General features: G+C 42.4%; 1 protein-coding gene across 1 annotated transcript; it reads left to right on the top strand.

The window, feature by feature from the left end:
* Window positions 1–11,275: 11,275 nt before the first annotated feature.
* On the top strand, window positions 11,276–15,841 carry sar1ab (secretion associated, Ras related GTPase 1Ab). Its single transcript, XM_042066098.1, has 8 exons — window positions 11,276–11,384; window positions 11,477–11,604; window positions 12,714–12,786; window positions 12,921–13,040; window positions 13,129–13,194; window positions 14,096–14,199; window positions 14,387–14,518; window positions 14,651–15,841. Exons 3-8 carry the CDS (start codon window positions 12,729–12,731, stop codon window positions 14,765–14,767), a joined length of 597 nt encoding a protein of 198 aa, XP_041922032.1. The 5' UTR covers window positions 11,276–11,384; window positions 11,477–11,604; window positions 12,714–12,728; the 3' UTR covers window positions 14,768–15,841.
* The last annotated feature ends 1,455 nt before the right edge of the window (window positions 15,842–17,296 follow it).

The raw sequence follows: 17,296 nt of genomic DNA, 5'->3' as shown, positions 1-17,296 counted from the left end.
TGACCGAGGCTCTGACAGGCTTTTGGCTGGGCAGACTGGTCACCGCCCACAAAGTCCAGAGGCTGTTGGGCTTAATGGCCGCGGCAGCTGCGGTACTGCCATTGGGCCTGCTGAAGGCACGCCCCCTGCAGTGTTGATTCAATGCCTTTCAGCTCCACCCGAGAGACGACATGTGAAGTTGCGGGTGTCTCCTGCTTGCATCCGAGCCCTTGGAGGGACAGGAGGTTCTTACTCCAGGGTGTTCCACTGGGGGGCCTTCCTCACAAGAGGCAAGTCATCTCGACAGACGCTTCTCTGACAGGCTGGGGAGCTGTCTGGGAAGGGCTGTCAGCGAGGGGCGTGTGGCCTCCCTCCTGGACGTCAGAGCACATCAACGTCCTCGAGCTAAAGGCCATCCATCTCGCCCTGCAGAGGTTCCTGCCAGGGTTGCGAAGCCAACATGTTCTGGTGAGGTCAGACAGCACCTCGGCGGTGTATCATGTCAATCACCAAGGCGGCACGAGGTCCTGGCAGTGCCTCCAGGTGGCGGAGGAGTTGCTGTCATGGGCATGGCCGCGTCTGGCTTCAGTGAGGGCAGTACACGTTCCAAGCGTGGAGAACAGAGCAGCCGACATTCTCTCCAGGACCGGGCCACTCCCGGGGGAATGGAGATTGAACCCAGAGGTGGTCAGCCAGGTCTGGGCTCAGTATGGTACTGCACAAGTGGACCTGTTTGCGTCAGCGGAAACGACTCACTGCCCAGAGTGGTACTCTCTCGTGGGGCAGGGAGGCAGTTTGGGCCTGGATGCTCTGTCACAAGACTGGCCGACAGGCTTGTTGTACGCTTTTCCTCCATCCCCTCTTGTACCTCAGGTCCTGCCGAGGATCAGGGAGGGCCAACACACAGTTCTGCAGACGGGGAGATCTGGCATCCGAACCCAGGTGCCCTGCGCCTGTGGGTTTGGCCCCTGCAGAGTCCGTCATTGAACAGCTAGCTGAGTCTGTGCAGGAGACTCTGAACAACGCCAGGGCTCCTTCTACTAGAGCTTGCTATGCACTCAGGTGGAGGATCTTTTTGGATTGGTGTGCCAGCTTGGGTCTTGAGCCAGCGGTTTGCCCTGTGCCACAAGTTTTGCGCTTCTTGCAGTCCTATTTGGATCAAGGCAAGGCAGTCAGTACTGTGAAGGTTTATGCCTCGGCCATTTCAGCCTTTCACCAGGGTGCGGAACAGGCCCTTGGGTAGGCATCCACTGATTGGTCAGTTTTTAAAAGGGGCCCGCCGGTTGCGTCCAGTTTGCACTTTGCGGGCACCAAACTGGGATTTGCCCACTGTTTTAATGTCACTTACTGAAGGCCCGTATGAGCCCATTTTAGATGCAGAGCTGCGATCTTTGTCTCTGAAAACTAGCTTTCTCCTGGCTCTTTGTTCAGCCAGGCGCGTCGGGGAGCTGTGCGCCCTCTCCATCAGCGAAGACTGCCTGAGGTGGCAGTTAGGGGGCACTGGCGTGTCACTTTGGCCTAATCCAGCCTTCCTGCCTAAGGTTCTAAGTCAGCAGTCTATCAACCAGGTTCTGGAGCTGACCCAATTCCAGCCGTCTGCTGCCTCACAGGCAGAGCGCGACAAGTTGCTCACTCTGTGCCCAGTCAGGGCTTTGAGAGCTTATCTGGCCCGTACGCAGTCGTTGAGGAGGGAACACACTCAACTTTTTGTCTGTTATGGGGCGGCGAAGCAGGGACTACCGCTTTCCAAACAGCGGCTGTCGCATTGGCTGGTTGAGGTTATTTCCCATGCCTACCAGGCTCTGGGAATGCCGGTCCCTTCGGGTACAAGGGCTCACTCCGCCAGGAGTATGGCTACGTCTTGGGCTGCCCTTAAGGGGGTACCAGCAAGCGATATCTGTGCAGCGGCTTCATGGGCGACGCCTTGCACTTTTACCAGGTTTTATAGGGTGGACGTCACTCGCCCAGCTCCGGTTGGCGACGCTGCCCTCATGTCCGTAACCGAGCGAGGTTTTAATGGTTAGCTTAGAGCTCCTCGCGACTTTTTTGGTATGTGTCATCTCTTTTTTAGACCGTAGTGACGGTCAGAGTGAGGTCGAAACAGATCGTAGGTTACGCATGTAACTTTGGATCTGTGAGACCGAGGGATGACTGTCACTATCCTTGTCGCTCGGACCATCCTGAGGCGCTCAAGGTAGGAGACTGAACCGGGAGCAATCTCCGCTATTTACAAGTTCGAGTCGTTCTGCTTCCGGAGGTCATGGGCATGACTTTGTTGACATATGGTCTCGGTGATAGGCAGAACGAAGGTGATCATTCCTTTTCTAGACCGTAGTGACGGTCATCCCTCGGTCTCACAGATCCATAGTTACATGCATAACCTACAGTTTCCACACAGCGAAACCAGAGAGGGTTAAAGCGGAGCGAGAGGCGCAAACGTTCGACAATTTCCGCGTTCGATTATTGCAAAGGGGAGGGAGGGAAATCCCCCTTTATGCAGACCAGAGTAAGCCCTCGCTGCACTAATGTCAATGGAGACTTGTGGAATTTTACCAATAAATTGGTCATGATGTCTTTCTGGATTTGTTGAGGGCTTTTTGGAAAATGTTGTCATATTCTGTGTTTGGGATCATTTCAAGCCTAATAGTGTAATTTTTTAGTGTTCGGATTTGTAATAAAACTAGACTACATTTCCGGCGGGAACTGCGAAAGTGTGCTTGCCCTGGTCCGGTCAGCAACGTGAGTCCTCGCCACTTCTTTTAAGCCGTCACAGACTTAGGTGCTACTTTTAGGGCTAAAGTGCTTCGTGAATTACTGTTAGTAAAAAAATAGCAGTCCTAAAGTTACAAGTGCAAGCATCATATCAAATGACCATGGCATTACGCTAAACAACATAAATCCCAATTAGCAACATACATCTCCTCCCTATTAGGGGTTTGCACCGACATCACGTTCTGACCGGTAACTATGGTAACCCAGCACACGCGGCCATATTGGCGATACTCAGTGAATGAAGTACAATGGAGTATTATGCACTTTGGATATCTTACGTGATTGTAGCCGTGTCTAAACAACAGAAAAGCTCATCAAAATGCGTCTAAGATGCAAAGGCATATAGGGCAGGACTTGGACCACAAGAAAAGGCGCGATATTTCGAGAAATTACGGATTATTGGCAGCGCAGATCCATATGAGTTGGGTGAGGGAGACGAAGTACCAAGTTCAACCACAAGCGCCCCCCTTCCTCTGATAACTTCTGGCATTATTGTCCCTTCTCCCTGTTTTTTTTAATAACTTTTGGAAGTCGATACCTACACCAGATGTTTTTCTCAGTCTGAACTATTGGTACAACCTAAAACACGGCAATAATTAACCATTTTCCTTGACGATGTTAGGGATTTACTTCAGTGCCTAATGCTTTCTAATGAGGCGAGTATCTCCAATATGGTGATGTCCAGATCTGATGACACGCCCGATGGAAATATGGAAACCGATATTTTAGTACTTGGCCACAAACTCAAAATGTGTCTCTCTGAAGCTCTTCTAGAATCTTTGCTCTGAAGGCTGCGTTGCTAGGCAACATCAAATAAACGAAATTAGAGTCTTTTCAAGAGGTATGTACATGTAACACAACGTATTAACTTAAAAAACATAGCTGCACAAATGTTATTTTCAACGGTACAAATCAGCACAAACATAGCACAAACGATTGAGACCATTTTGGGGAGTTTTGGACATTGGTGGGGGGCTGGTGACGTCACGGGAGTAATAAATAAACCATAATAACTTAGAAAACATAGTAGCACAAATGTTTCTTTTGACGGCACAAATCAGCACAAAACTAGCACAAACGATTGAGACCATTTTGGAAGGTTTTGGACATTGATGGGGGGCTGGATGACGTCACACGTGTAACAAATAACGTGGAATATCTTAAAAAACATAGTAGCACAAATGTTACTTTTACCGGCACAAATGAGCACAAACGTAGCACAAACGATTGACACTATTTTGGGGAAATTTGGACAAGTATGGGGGGCTGAGTGACGTCACTGGCCACAAAAAGGTAAAGTTTAATTACTTAAAACCCTTAACAGCACAAACGATAATTTTTACGGCACAAACCGGCACAAACGAATAGCAGTGTTTTTAATCATTTTTGAATAACATGGGGGGCCAGCTTCACGCAGGTGGTATTATGGTTATGGTTATGGATTTAGCAGACGCCTTTGTCCAAAGCGACACATAAATACAAAACAACATAATAATATTTTTTAAAAAAACAGGGAACAGATTAGAATGTAGGTCAAATAGCCTATAATAAGGAGAATAGTTATAATACACAATAATATAAATTCAATCAATAGCCTAATAAAAAAGCAATGGAAAAAAGGGGAAAGGCAATAATAAAAATAATGTCCATTCAACAACATTATACAAACCATAACACATAAGCGCTTAAACAACTAAGTATATGTTGAATAGGAATAATAATAATAATAAAATTTATTTATATAGCACTTTTCAAGCACAAAGCACAAAGTGCTCTACAGACAAACAAACAAACAAAACAAAGCAAAAAACAAAACAATAGTAATAATAACAACAATAATAATAATAATATTAGTAATAATAATAATAATAATAAAAATGATAAAATAGTAAACTACCAAACTACAAACACAAACTTAACTAAATATATATAAAAAAGAAAATAGAAAAGGTATACAGTATAGTACCCAAGACAAAATAAACAAACAGAAATTATAATAATGATAATAAATTAGCAGAGACATGAGTGGAATCATTCACTATTTAAGAAAAGCAATTTTATATAAGTGGGTCTTTAGACTAGATTTGAAAACAGCCACAGATGGTGCAGATTTGATGTTATAAAGGAGGCTGTTCCAAAGCTTGGGTGCTCTAACTGCAAATGATCAGTCACCCCTATTTGACAGTTTACTTTCTGGAACAACTAAAAGTCCCAGGCTGGAGGATCTGAGGGGCCGAGCTGGACAGTAGGGGGTTAATAAATCTGTTAAATAGTCAGGTGCCAAACCATGTAATGCTTTATAGGTAATAAGAAGGATTTTAAAATCAATCCTAAAACTCACTGGCAACCAGTGAAGATTGGCCAGAACTGGAATGTCTTTAGACCCCTCTTAAACGACCCAAAACTACCACAGGAACGGAGAGCACTGGGCAATTCATTCCACCAACATGGAACCACTGAAGAAAAGAGTCTGGAATTAGACCCAGTTTTCATGACTGGTCGACACAACAGACGCTCACCAGAAGACCACAGTGGGCGGTTGGGGATGTAAGGCTTGATTTTTGAATTAAAATAACTAGGAGCAGATCCAGTTAGTGTCCTATAGGCCAAAGTGAGAGATTTAAATTTAATTCTGGCTACTATAGGGAGCCAATGGAGAGTAACTAGGAGAGGAGTTACATGTGTCCTCTTTGGCTGATTGAAGACCAGGCGTGCTCCAGCATTCTGAATCAGCTGTAATGATCTTGTTACACAAGCGGGTAAGCCAGCTAATAGTGAATTACAATAGTCCAGTTTAGAGGTCTGAACAAGAAGTTGTGTGGAATCTTGTGTCAGATAAGGTCTGATCTTCCTAATGTTGTAAAGCATAAACCGACATGATTTTGCAATAGAAGCTATATGCTCAAAGAAGTTAAGTCGGTCATCAATTACAACGCCCAAGTTTCGTGCCGATCTAGTTGGGGTCAATTAAGTTGAGTCAAGCTGGATGTTAATCTGTTGGGGAATAGCTGTTTTAGCTGGAAACACAAAAAACTCTGTTTTTGAGAGATTAAGCTGAAGGTGCCGATCTTTCATCCAGGCTGAAATATCCTTAAGGCATGCATAAATCCGGTGGGAAATACTAGAGTCATCAGGTGGGAAAGACAGGTAAAGTTGAGTGTCGTCTGCATAACAGTGATAGTCAAATCCATGGGAGCGAATGGTATCACCTAAGGAAGTGGTGTAAATAGAGAAAAGCAAGGGTCCTAATACTGATCCCTGAGGCACACCTGTGGTGAGGTCATGAGACTTAGATACCTGTCCCTGCCAAGACACGTTGAAAGAACGCCCTTTAACCTGTTGAGGAGTGAATTATTTTCCTAGTTCCTTCTAGAATTCTATGCAAACAATCTATAGTTTCAGTATTCCTTATACAGTCTATGGGGAAAATCTCTGAGGGTAATTGTGACATCATAATGTGGAACTCTCGGTTCGCGAACATTCTAATCACATATTTGTGACCGTACTCCTCAACAGGTTAAGGTAAGATTCAAACCAGTCAAGAGCTTTTCCAGAAATTCCCAGTTCAGATAGTATAGATAGGAGAATGTCATGGTTAACAGTATCAAAGGCTGCAGATAAATCTAGTAGAATTAATACTGATGACTGAGCAGAGGACTTAGCTACTCTCAATGCTTCAGTCACAGACAGAAGAGCAGTTTCAGTAGAATGACCACTCTTGAAACCAGACTGCATAGGGTCTAGTAGATTATTCTGATGAAGAAAGTCACAAACTTGCTTGAATACCACTTTCTCCAAAACCTTTGACAAGAAAGGAAGAAGGGAGACAGGCCTGTAGTTCTTCACCTCAGTTGGATTAAGTGTACTTTTCTTTAGCAGAGGTGTAACCCTAGCCTGTTTAAAAGAATAAGGAACTATTCCAGAACTGAGTGAAGCATTAAATACATGTGTGATTGCTGGTAGAACAGCGGGTGAGATAGACTGTAGAAGAGTGGATGGGACAGGATCTAATGGGGATGTTGTTGGACGACTTCGCTGAAGCAATTGAGAGACTGCTTCCTCATCAAGAGCAAAAGACTGGTAGTTACTAAGATCATTTCCATCTCTGGATTTACGCCATTTCCTCTCAGCAGCTCTAAGTTCCTTTCGTACTGAGACTATACTGTTCGTCAGCCATGGACGACGAGGTTTAGAATGAGTAGGTCTTGAGGAAAGAGGACATGCTGCATTCAGACAAGATGCCAGTGTAGAGCAGAGAGTCTCTGTAGCATCATTAACCTCAAGTGCCAAGAATGAGCTAGGAGTAGGTAAAGCAGATGTTACTAATGTTGCAAAATGGTCGCTTGAGAGGCTTCTGAGATTACGCCGGAACGAAATTGTCGGAGGAGGAGCTGCTGGGTTATCCAGGAGACGCACAGAGAATCTGATAAAGTGATGATCCGATACATGTAATGGATTAACCAAAACGTTGTCTGTATTACAGTTTTCAAGGTATTAAAAGTGTATGTGTGATTACGAATGGATGTGTGTGGTTTGCAATTAGAATAAACAAGAAATAACATTTCCAATAATTTCCCATGATAAATTACATAATATTTGCACCTTCCTTACTTGTGAAACTCACACCGTATTTAGTGAAATGTAATACAACGTTGCCACCTAGCGTTCAGATGTATTTAACATTAACATGACATTTCCTGTTTATTCTTTTGTCAACTCCATGCTCCATCTTTTTTATCATAGTTCCCTCTTCAATGAGCGATTACCAGCTCGTTTTTGTAACAGAGATAGCTGTTTATTGTCCCTAGGTTTACAGAAACACCTATTCATATTAATACGTATGGAGTGCTGCCGACCACTGTTCATTACATGGCCCAGAATGCCTTGCATGTCTTTACAACAAAACAACACAGTAAAACCTAAATGCCCGTAAACATATGAATTTGCATACCAAATTTGTGACCTGTGAAAATTTTGTTTCGCTTTCTGTTCAATCCAATATGGCGGACGAACGACACGCCCACCTGACGTCATTTTCGCAAGCAACTTACACCGGTACTGACCGGACGTTTTAAAGTTGGAACGCTGTCTCTGTCTCAAAGAGCCTAGGCGCTAGAGCTGACAAAAAATTAGGGAGACGGGAATAATAAAACTTAAGAAGAACAATAAGTGTGCTGCTTCGCAAGCACACTTATAAAACTTAAGAAGAACAATAAGTGTGCTGCTTTGCAAGCACACTTAATTATGTGATAAAATAGCTCCACCTGACCATCACCTTCAAACGGATTACCTCTTTCCCTAATCAGAAGCCATGGATGAACAGTGAGGTCAGACTCCTGCTGAAGGCATGAGACGTCGCATTCAAATCAGGTGATGCTCAGGCCTATAGCTCATCCAGGGCTAACCTAAAAAGGGCCATCAAAGGGGCCAAGCACAACCACAAGCTAAGGATCGAGGATCACTTCAAGAACAACTCTGACCCCTGACACATGTGACAAGGCATCCAGGCCATCACAGATTACAAAACTACTAATCTGTCACTAGCCCAGGCAGCTGTCCCCGTGTCCTTTAAAACCACCTCCATCGTTCTGGTGCCAAAACACTCCACTTCAACAAGCCTTAATGACTTCCATCCAGTTGCACTCACTCCCCATCATCATGAAGTGCTTCAAGAGGCTGGTCCTGGCCCATCTCAAGACCTGCTTACCACCCTCACTGGACCCCTTCCAATTCGCCTACCGTCAAAACAGAAGCACGGAGGATGCCATCTCTACGGCACTTCACTCTGCCCTGTCCCACCTTGACAATAGCAACTGTATGTGATAATGCTGTTCATTGATTTTAGTTCAGCATTCAACACCATCATCCCCTCCAAACTGATCACCAAACTCAGTGAACTGGGCATCAATACCTCCCTCTGTAACTGGATTCTGGACTTCCTAACTAACAGACCTCAGTCTGTTAGGTTATATAATCACGCCTCCTCAACCATCACCCTGAACACCAGCGTACCACAGGGATGTGTGCTGAGCCCTCTCCTCTACTCCCTCTTCACCTACGACTGCACACCTGTACATGGCTCTAGCACCATTGTCAAGTTTGCAGTGATTAGTCTCATCATCAACAACAATGAGACGGCCTACAGGGAGGAGGTCCAGCACCTAACATTGTGGTGGACTGACCACAACCTGGCTCTCAACATCAAGAAGGCCAAAGAGCTCATTGTGGAGTTCAGGAAGTCTAAAGCTAGCACACACACCCCCATTCTCATCAGGACTGAGGTGGAGCGTGTCACCAGCTTCAAGTTTCTGGGTGTCCACATCTCTGAGGACCTCTCTTGGACCCTCAACACCTCTACCCTGATCAAGAAGGCTCACCAGTGTCTCTTTTTTTCTGAGGAGACTAAAGAAGGTCCACCTGTCTCCTCAGATTGTATCACTGCACCATTGAGGGCATCCTCACCAATTGTGTCACAGTTTGGTGTGCCAACTGCTCTGGCTACGACCGAAAAGCACTGCAGAGGGTGGTGAAAATTTACCAACGCATCACCGGTTCCTCATTCCCCTCCATCGAGGCCATCAGGGCAAGCGATGCTTGCGTAAGGTGCGCAGCATCATCAAAGACTGTTCTGACCCCAACCACAGACTGTTCACCCCACCCGGGAGGCATTACAGGTCTCTCCGCACCCAAACCAGTAGGTTCAGAGGAAGCTTCTTTCCTGCAGCTGTCACCCTACTGAACTTGAGCTCTGCATCCCGGTGACAGCCAACCAACTAAGCCCCCAACCCAACCCAACCCACCCCCATACCCTGCTCCTGCCCGATGCCTCCTTGCCTTCTTTCTGTTAATGCACTGCATATGTCACAGTGCAAAATATCATGTATTCACGTTTGTAGTGTTTAATGCACTTATTTGTGTCTTGTGTGCTGTGTGTTTGTTTTGCTTTCACGTGTGGACTTTGATACTCTCGTCACAGCTGTTCCAAATCATGAACTGACAATTAATAAACTCAAGGACTCAAACCTATAGGAAGGAGGCTGCTTAATTTAATGAGGGGGAACAGGTGTGTGGGAATGTTTGTCTCCCTATATTTGCAGGGTCAACAGGCGCAGAGTATAGGAGGAACAAGTCAGGCGAAGAACTGCACAAGGCACAGCGGTTGAGCCAGAGGTGGCCTACCCAGCCGGACACACAGCAGAGCAGTTCCCAACGCACAAGCTATACTCCGGGTGGCAGATTTGGTCGGCAATGTGAGTACCTCCTTTTTGCCTCAAGCAACATAATGTGTATTAGTATCTTGGTAGTCTGCTTCGTACTGTCTCGTTCATTTCAGCGGAGCGATGGCATCGCTGCTGGTGATTGGGGTGGAGAGCTGAGTAGCCTACGATCTGTGGAAGAATTACGGGACGGTATCGAGCTCTAGGAACACTTGTGGATTGCCGTGCGAGTGACTGCTTGGCTAGGCTAGGCTAGGCCGGGTGAACACAGAAGCCACTTACTCGTCTGCTTACTTGCTTGTCTACTGCTGTGCTGACTGTGGGAACTGCTGTGGGGCATCTGGCGCTGCTGGTGGCTGGCTGTGGTTTCTCCTTGTTTTATTACAGTGTTTGTTGTATATTTTAACTGTGAATTGTGATTGACTTGACATGTCTATATTTAATAAATTTGTAATAAGATTTTGAGCCCCTTTGCCTCACTGATTAGTTACACTGCCTACTGCCATTGATCTTAAGTACTCAGGTTAAAACCTATATTGCTGTCTGGTCACAGGCAGCCTTACGACTACTATACTAATCTGGTGACACATATATCTATTCTTGTATCTATATTATTCTTTCTCTACTATAATGTTACTACTACTACATTGCACATATCTGGACATGTTGTTCATACATTGTTTATATGACATAGCCATATTTATTCTGCTTTTATAAGGTAACTGCTAATACACTGCATATTAATTTATATTACTCTAAACCACCTTCTGTAAACCAACTGTACACTACTGTCTACACTGCACTATATTTATTGACCTGTCTATGTACCACCTGTCTATACTTTGTATATTACATTGCACTTTTCTGCTTTTTTGCCCTTCTGGTTAGACGCAAACTGCATTTCGTTGTCTTACTTGTACTCTGTACAATGACAATGTTGAATCTAATCTTATAAAGAAAGGTCTTCTACAAGATCAGTCGTATTTTCCAAATCACGGTCAATCGGCTATTTCACAAATTCTGCCAGCTACGTCAGCTTATGAGCACAACTATATCTGAATAAATACAGTAAAGTTCAATTTAAGAGGCTTAAAGTGTTTTATATGCCTATCAGGCATGTTCCTTGCAACGTTTTTTTCCCTCCCCCAATTAGGCTACTTATAATAATCACGGAAGTACAGTAGGTTTCACTGAGAGTTTTAAGTTATTTGTATTTTAAATGTGTCGGCAAAAGAATTGAATTCTTTTGACAGATGTGACGTTATTGGAGAATTCTAGTTAAGCGCGCACAAAACTGTTTACAAAACCCGTGGCTCCAGTATTCTACATCATTCTATTGCTGCGTCTGACTGCCAGAAATATTGACCGTCTCTCATCCACCCCTCATATGCATTGGGATACAGCTTCTGCAACACCGTAACAACGCTGAGTAATTTCACAATTTAAATATAAATAAATTAAGTCTGTAAGCTCATTAACACTTAAACCACTCGCAACTTTTTGTGCAGGCTCGCGTCAACTTGGCTCAGTCTGGACCTCCCTGTTACGCAATTCCGGTTGAACGTCAAATTCGGACTTGACCGAAGAGGCTGACTGAATTTCGGACGGTGTTTTCTGGCTAGTCCGGTAGACCCAGGTAGGCTACGGAAACGAAGCTTATTTTCTTTGATAAATGTTGTAGACCAGTCGCAACAAGAGGTTCAACTAGCCACACGACAGACAGCCCGTTATATTTAGGATTTTAGTATACGAATGCCCATGCGAACAGTCTAACTTATTTCAGTCGCTCAAATGACCTTATGCAGGGATTTTGTCATTTTCAATTATTCAATTCTATTTCCACCGTTTCCAGTAGTGACACAGATATAACAGCACGGACAACCCCTTGTTTTCAGAACTACTTGCTAAACGAGCTGCACTATGCTGTCTTTGATAACATCATTTGTAACTAACTGCAATGAGCTGCCGTCAAGCATAGCCTACACACTTTAACTTTAGTGAGTTTCTTGTAGCCTAGTTTAATTATTATGACTTTCTTGTTTTGTGTATGCTACCAGGCAACTCAAGGTCGCAATGAAGTGTTCAACAGTTAGGCCTACTGTTAAGTTGGATAAATTAAAGAGGAGAAAACATTTCTGTATTTGTGACATTGACTTCTTCCAAAGCAAGGGAGCCTCTGGCTATTGAGTGACAGTTGTGTCTGTGTAGGCTATATATCCCCTCGGTGTCCAATGTCAAGCAACCACAACTTGTCTATAAAAATAGTAAGTTGCGAGACCAACGAGACTGTTCACCGGCATGCATAATCATTCACAAAGAAAGTCAATCGCTCTCTGCGTTATAAATTATATTTCTCATTTGCATTTGACAAGCACTAGGGCAACACACCAGTGGTCAAGAAGCAAAGGCCTACTCAGAGCATAATCCGTGGGCTAAGTCATGCAAAACGTTTTAAACCTGAGCCTTTGGTTCATTCTGTATTGCGACATATCTCTTGCTGTAAATAAACTGACACAAGGTGTTAGTAATTTTTCATAAAAAGATTTTTTGGAAAATGCCATTAGTTTCTGTCCTTGGGCATCTGACTATTCATAGGCCAAGTATCTATGACAAAAATACATGGTACATTTGTTACATTAGCCAAAGGACTATGGACTCCATCCCTCATTTCACAACCTAGTTTTTATCTGAAGTATTGAATCGCTGCAAGTAAGTGGTGCGTAAACATGTGTCTGTTCTTTTCAGGTACCAGCAACAGAAATGTCTTTTATACTTGATTGGCTCTATAGAGGATTCAGCAATGTTCTACAGTTGCTTGGTAAACCTGTACATTAATGTCTGTTATAAATGTTTGTCCTCTTCTGTGAAGTCTGCATTACCTATAATAACATTAGGGGTTGTTATGTGTTATGTAGACAAATTGACAGTAACTTTATATTTCATATTATTTAGGTCTCTACAAAAAGACTGGGAAGCTTGTATTCCTTGGTTTGGATAATGCAGGGAAAACAACATTATTGCACATGCTTAAGGATGATCGACTTGGCCAGCATGTCCCAACTCTACATCCGAGTAAGTGGTTTCTGCACTAAGCCAACATAGTAAAAAGACAACTTAAATGACATCAATATATTTGATCTTAATTGTACTGTTGTCATAGCCTCAGAAGAGTTGACTATTGCTGGGATGACATTCACAACATTTGATCTGGGTGGCCATGCACAAGGTAAATATGGTTGATCTCTGTGTATGTGGATGTTTCTGTGACTTGATGTTATTTCAGTGGAAGTGCACACACAGTGAAATACTATCAAAGGCTGTTCTGTTGGTGTTTTCTCCCACAAAGGTTGCTTTGTTGGTGATTATGTTTTTAATGGTAAATAGGCTTGGTTGTTCATTTGCCGCTGTGGAAAATCTCCTATATAACGCTAGGAATTTAAAATCTCTCATGTGTATATCTGAAACAAGAATAAAACAAATGCATGCAACACAAGTTCAGGATATGTATCATCATCCATCCAAATAGGGGCTCAATTCGCCCCATATTGGGTAACATCTTCACATTTGTTTCACATTCAGAATTGACATTATCAGTGTTGCATAATGGCAATCTTTTAAACCTTTCCTAACTTTTGCTAACTCGCGTCTTTTTTAAACACACTACCAGTTCATGAATATGTGATAACTTTTTCATCTGAGATGCATTTGATATGAGATTGATTATAATGTGATTATATGCCATCATGCTTCCATATAATCATAGAGGACGACTGAGATATGGTGACCAGTAAATCGGACCAGTACTTTTTAAATTATGTGAGCGGACACACACACACAGATGGACAGACACACACATTAATAACATTTTTCTTCCAGGCGACCGTAATTAACGAGCAAATTATTGCTGTTGTGAGCATGAAATGTACATTTCGGAATACTGGTTGAAATCGGTAACACAGAGCAGGATAATGTTAAATGTTAAGTAGTATGTATTGGATAGGAACATTGGATAGGTTCATGGGGGGATTATGTTGTAATGGACTTAGAAAACTGTGAAATGGTAGCATTATTTTACTTTCTTTTACTCTAGGATATGATTTTTTAAAATCTATATTTATGTCCCCCAGCAAGACGAGTGTGGAAGAATTACCTACCAGCCATTAATGGAATTGTCTATCTTGTGGACTGTGCTGACCATGAGCGCCTAGTTGAAGCTAAAATTGAACTTGATGTAAGGTTATTCATTTCACTATTATTTCTAATAACAGTATTCTGTAATCATTACACATTTTTTGCTTATACAATAGTAGTTCTTGACAAGAATGCTCACAAGAAATTATCATCTTGTTACTCTGTGTGTGGTAGAATGATGTGGATTCTGTAATTAAATGTAAATGATCTTATCACTACATTGGCAGGCCCTTTTAACTGACGAGACCATCTCAAATGTCCCAATACTCATTTTGGGGAATAAAATCGATCGCCCAGAGGCTATAAGTGAAGATGCATTAATAGGAATGTTTGGCCTTTATGGCCACACAACTGGAAAGGTAAGAAGTCATTCATGATTTACGACAGTGCTTTCTAGATGCCCACATGCTATTGTATCTGAATAAATGTGAGTATTACGTATTATATAAAGGAAACTGTGTTCACATTACTGATGGTCTGTGTCTCTACAGGGAAAGGTGAACTTGAAAGAACTGAACTTGAGGCCAATGGAGGTGTTTATGTGCAGTGTGCTGAAGAGACAGGGTTATGGTGAAGGCTTCAGATGGCTTTCTCAGTACATTGATTGATGTTACCTGATCTAATTTAGTTTATAGCATCTGTTGTAGCATCTGTAATTTATTATTTTTCTGACTATGGAGAAGCCCCTACCTAAAACATTTTCAAATTTATTAATGTACGCAAAAGTTTTAACAATGGATGTATATAGCCTATGGCAGTTTCTGAGCAGAACAACCAACATGCAGTTCAGAACTACAACTCTCTGGAGTATGCAGCCATCAATGTCATTGTCTATTTACAGGGTAAAACAAATAATCACATCAAGGCAGTTTACATGGCTGGAGTTATTTTTAGGTATTCATATAGAGTTACAGGGAGACATGTCTCTCACATTCTGTGTAGTTTATTTTCCTTTGTGCCTATTATGACTGCCTGCACATCACTCACCCTGCCAAAGACAATTACCGTGCCTTCAAAATATGTATTTTACAAAGTGCTTGAAATATCTTGATATCTACTTGTACTATCATTAGCTCGAATTAATTGTTTGAAATAGCATCACAGTGTATTAGGTGTAATATATTACACAATAATGTAATATTTATTTCTATTTATTGTTATGACACGGAACAATATAGGCTTAGTAAGATTTTATTTACTCATTATGTAAATAAGACTTCATTCAATAAGGCCACTGAAAGCCACACGCTTCTAAAAATACAACCGGTCAGTGACAAGAATATAGAGATGAGGCCTAAACTTAATATGCTGACATATATTCTGTGTCTGGCAATGCTAAAATGCGACCTCATTTTATTCTAGTGATCTAGAAAGGACTCAGGACAAACAGTTAAGTGTTACCTGGTTCCAGGTGCTGTAAATGCCAAGCAGTTCTCATTAGTATTTGATTAACGTATTCTATTTATTTGTTTATGATGCAAGATTTCTTTTTATATTTATATTTAAATATCATTTTTGGCAAGAAATGGTTACTGTACACTATAAAACCATGTCTGAACTTCCATAGGCAAAATGATGATGATGTTAATTTATTGAGTACTTTTTGACTATCAACTGCTTTTGGTATGCAGTTCAGATATGAGAGTACACAAACAATAAATGTTTAACCCTTGACTAAATAAGCTGAGGCTTACTTTTTCTTTCATAATTGCCTGATTTGATGCAGCTGCAGCTGTGTGGTAACTTTCAGAGGTGAGGTGGATCACAATGGAATACACATTCAGAGCATGTTCACTAACAATGGAGGTGCTCAATGCTTAACAAACAATACAAGTTCCTAAATGCCAGCTGAGGGAGATCCCTGAGTGTTCCCTGTGGACATTATGTGGTTGCCAACTATACTGTAGCCTGTTAAACAAGACTATGGAAGTAATAGAAGTCGTTGAACCCCATGAAATACCCTATGTAAGCTTATCACAATAAAGACAGTATGAAATAATGAAAGACCACATGAAAGAAAGAAATATAGCCTAGTTTATGGTGTGTGACAGTCACATCAAAGACAGTGGGCTATGAAAATATGAAAGTTTATAAAGTTCACAGGGTAAAACAACATGAAATAGGCTTTAATCACCTTGGATTATGGAACTAAGAAGTAGTAAAAGGACCATCCTTAATCTGAAGACAGCCGAGAGAAATTCCTTGGCTTGTAGGTCTACAAAATGTGATTTGCATCTAGAGCGGTAACTAAACATTTCGAGTTCAATATTCAACATAGGCTTATGAGCATGACGTTCAAACAAATTGCTGAAGTTGACGATATATGGTCTTTTGGGCTCACGCCGTCGACTTCAAGGCAGCGCTGCTTGGAAGACACTGGGGTTAGGCAAGGGTTAGGGTTAGGTATGGCAGTGCTGCCTTGAAGTTGATGGTGGCATTGCTGGCAGCTGACATTGCATAGATTAGCAGTGTAAACAGCATGCATTTTAAAGTTTTTAACAAACCTGAGGAATTCTAAATGTGCCAACATTGTCTATCTTAACCCTCCTGTTGTGTTATGGTTACATTTCACCAATTTACTTTTTTCTCACAAAATTATTGTTATTTACTCTGACTATCAAGATGCTCCATGACTGTTCACAGACGGCATCTGAACACACAAAACAAATGTTGATCATTTCCATAACAATTTGGGTGTTTTATTTAACTGTTAAACACCCATGTGAATTCCCGGTCAAAATGATCGACTATTAGAAATGAATGGGTGAGACCATGGTCAGTGTATAAAATTGAGTCTATTGATTAGATGGACTGTATGTGTGCTTGTTGCCTACATTCACACACACCCACATTCCCCCTTTTTGCTTCTACGCCAGCCCCCAGCGGAAACCTTTCCCCAATTCACCCCTTGCAAGTGACGTCACGTTTTGTTCGCGCCACAGCAAAATAGCCTAGTGGACGGCAAGAACACGAATCAAATCAATGGGTTGTAATGGGACATATCGCACAGCTAGGCGATTATAGTGAGATTTAACCGTAGTAATGCCCTTCCACGACTGTTGGCTTATTGTTTGGAATACAACAACATCCCATGTTCTTGCATAGATATATTTTGGTTTGTTTTCTTTGTGTTTCGG

The sequence above is a fragment of the Alosa sapidissima genome, chromosome 16 (assembly GCF_018492685.1).
Source record: "Alosa sapidissima isolate fAloSap1 chromosome 16, fAloSap1.pri, whole genome shotgun sequence".
In the NCBI taxonomy this organism is placed as follows: domain Eukaryota; kingdom Metazoa; phylum Chordata; class Actinopteri; order Clupeiformes; family Clupeidae; genus Alosa; species Alosa sapidissima.
The sequence above is the reverse complement of the archived record's forward strand: the minus strand, read 5'-3'. Positions and strand labels throughout refer to the sequence as shown.

Bases quoted from the DNA above. Each gene is read 5' to 3' on its own strand.
- sar1ab (XM_042066098.1), top strand. From the start codon at position 12,729: ATGTCTTTTATACTTGATTGGCTCTATAGAGGATTCAGCAATGTTCTA. The intron at 12,787-12,920 runs GTAAACCTGTAC...CATATTATTTAG, and splicing joins CAATGTTCTACAGTTGCTTG to GTCTCTACAAAAAGACTGGG. The intron at 13,041-13,128 runs GTAAGTGGTTTC...CTGTTGTCATAG, and splicing joins TGTCCCAACTCTACATCCGA to CCTCAGAAGAGTTGACTATT.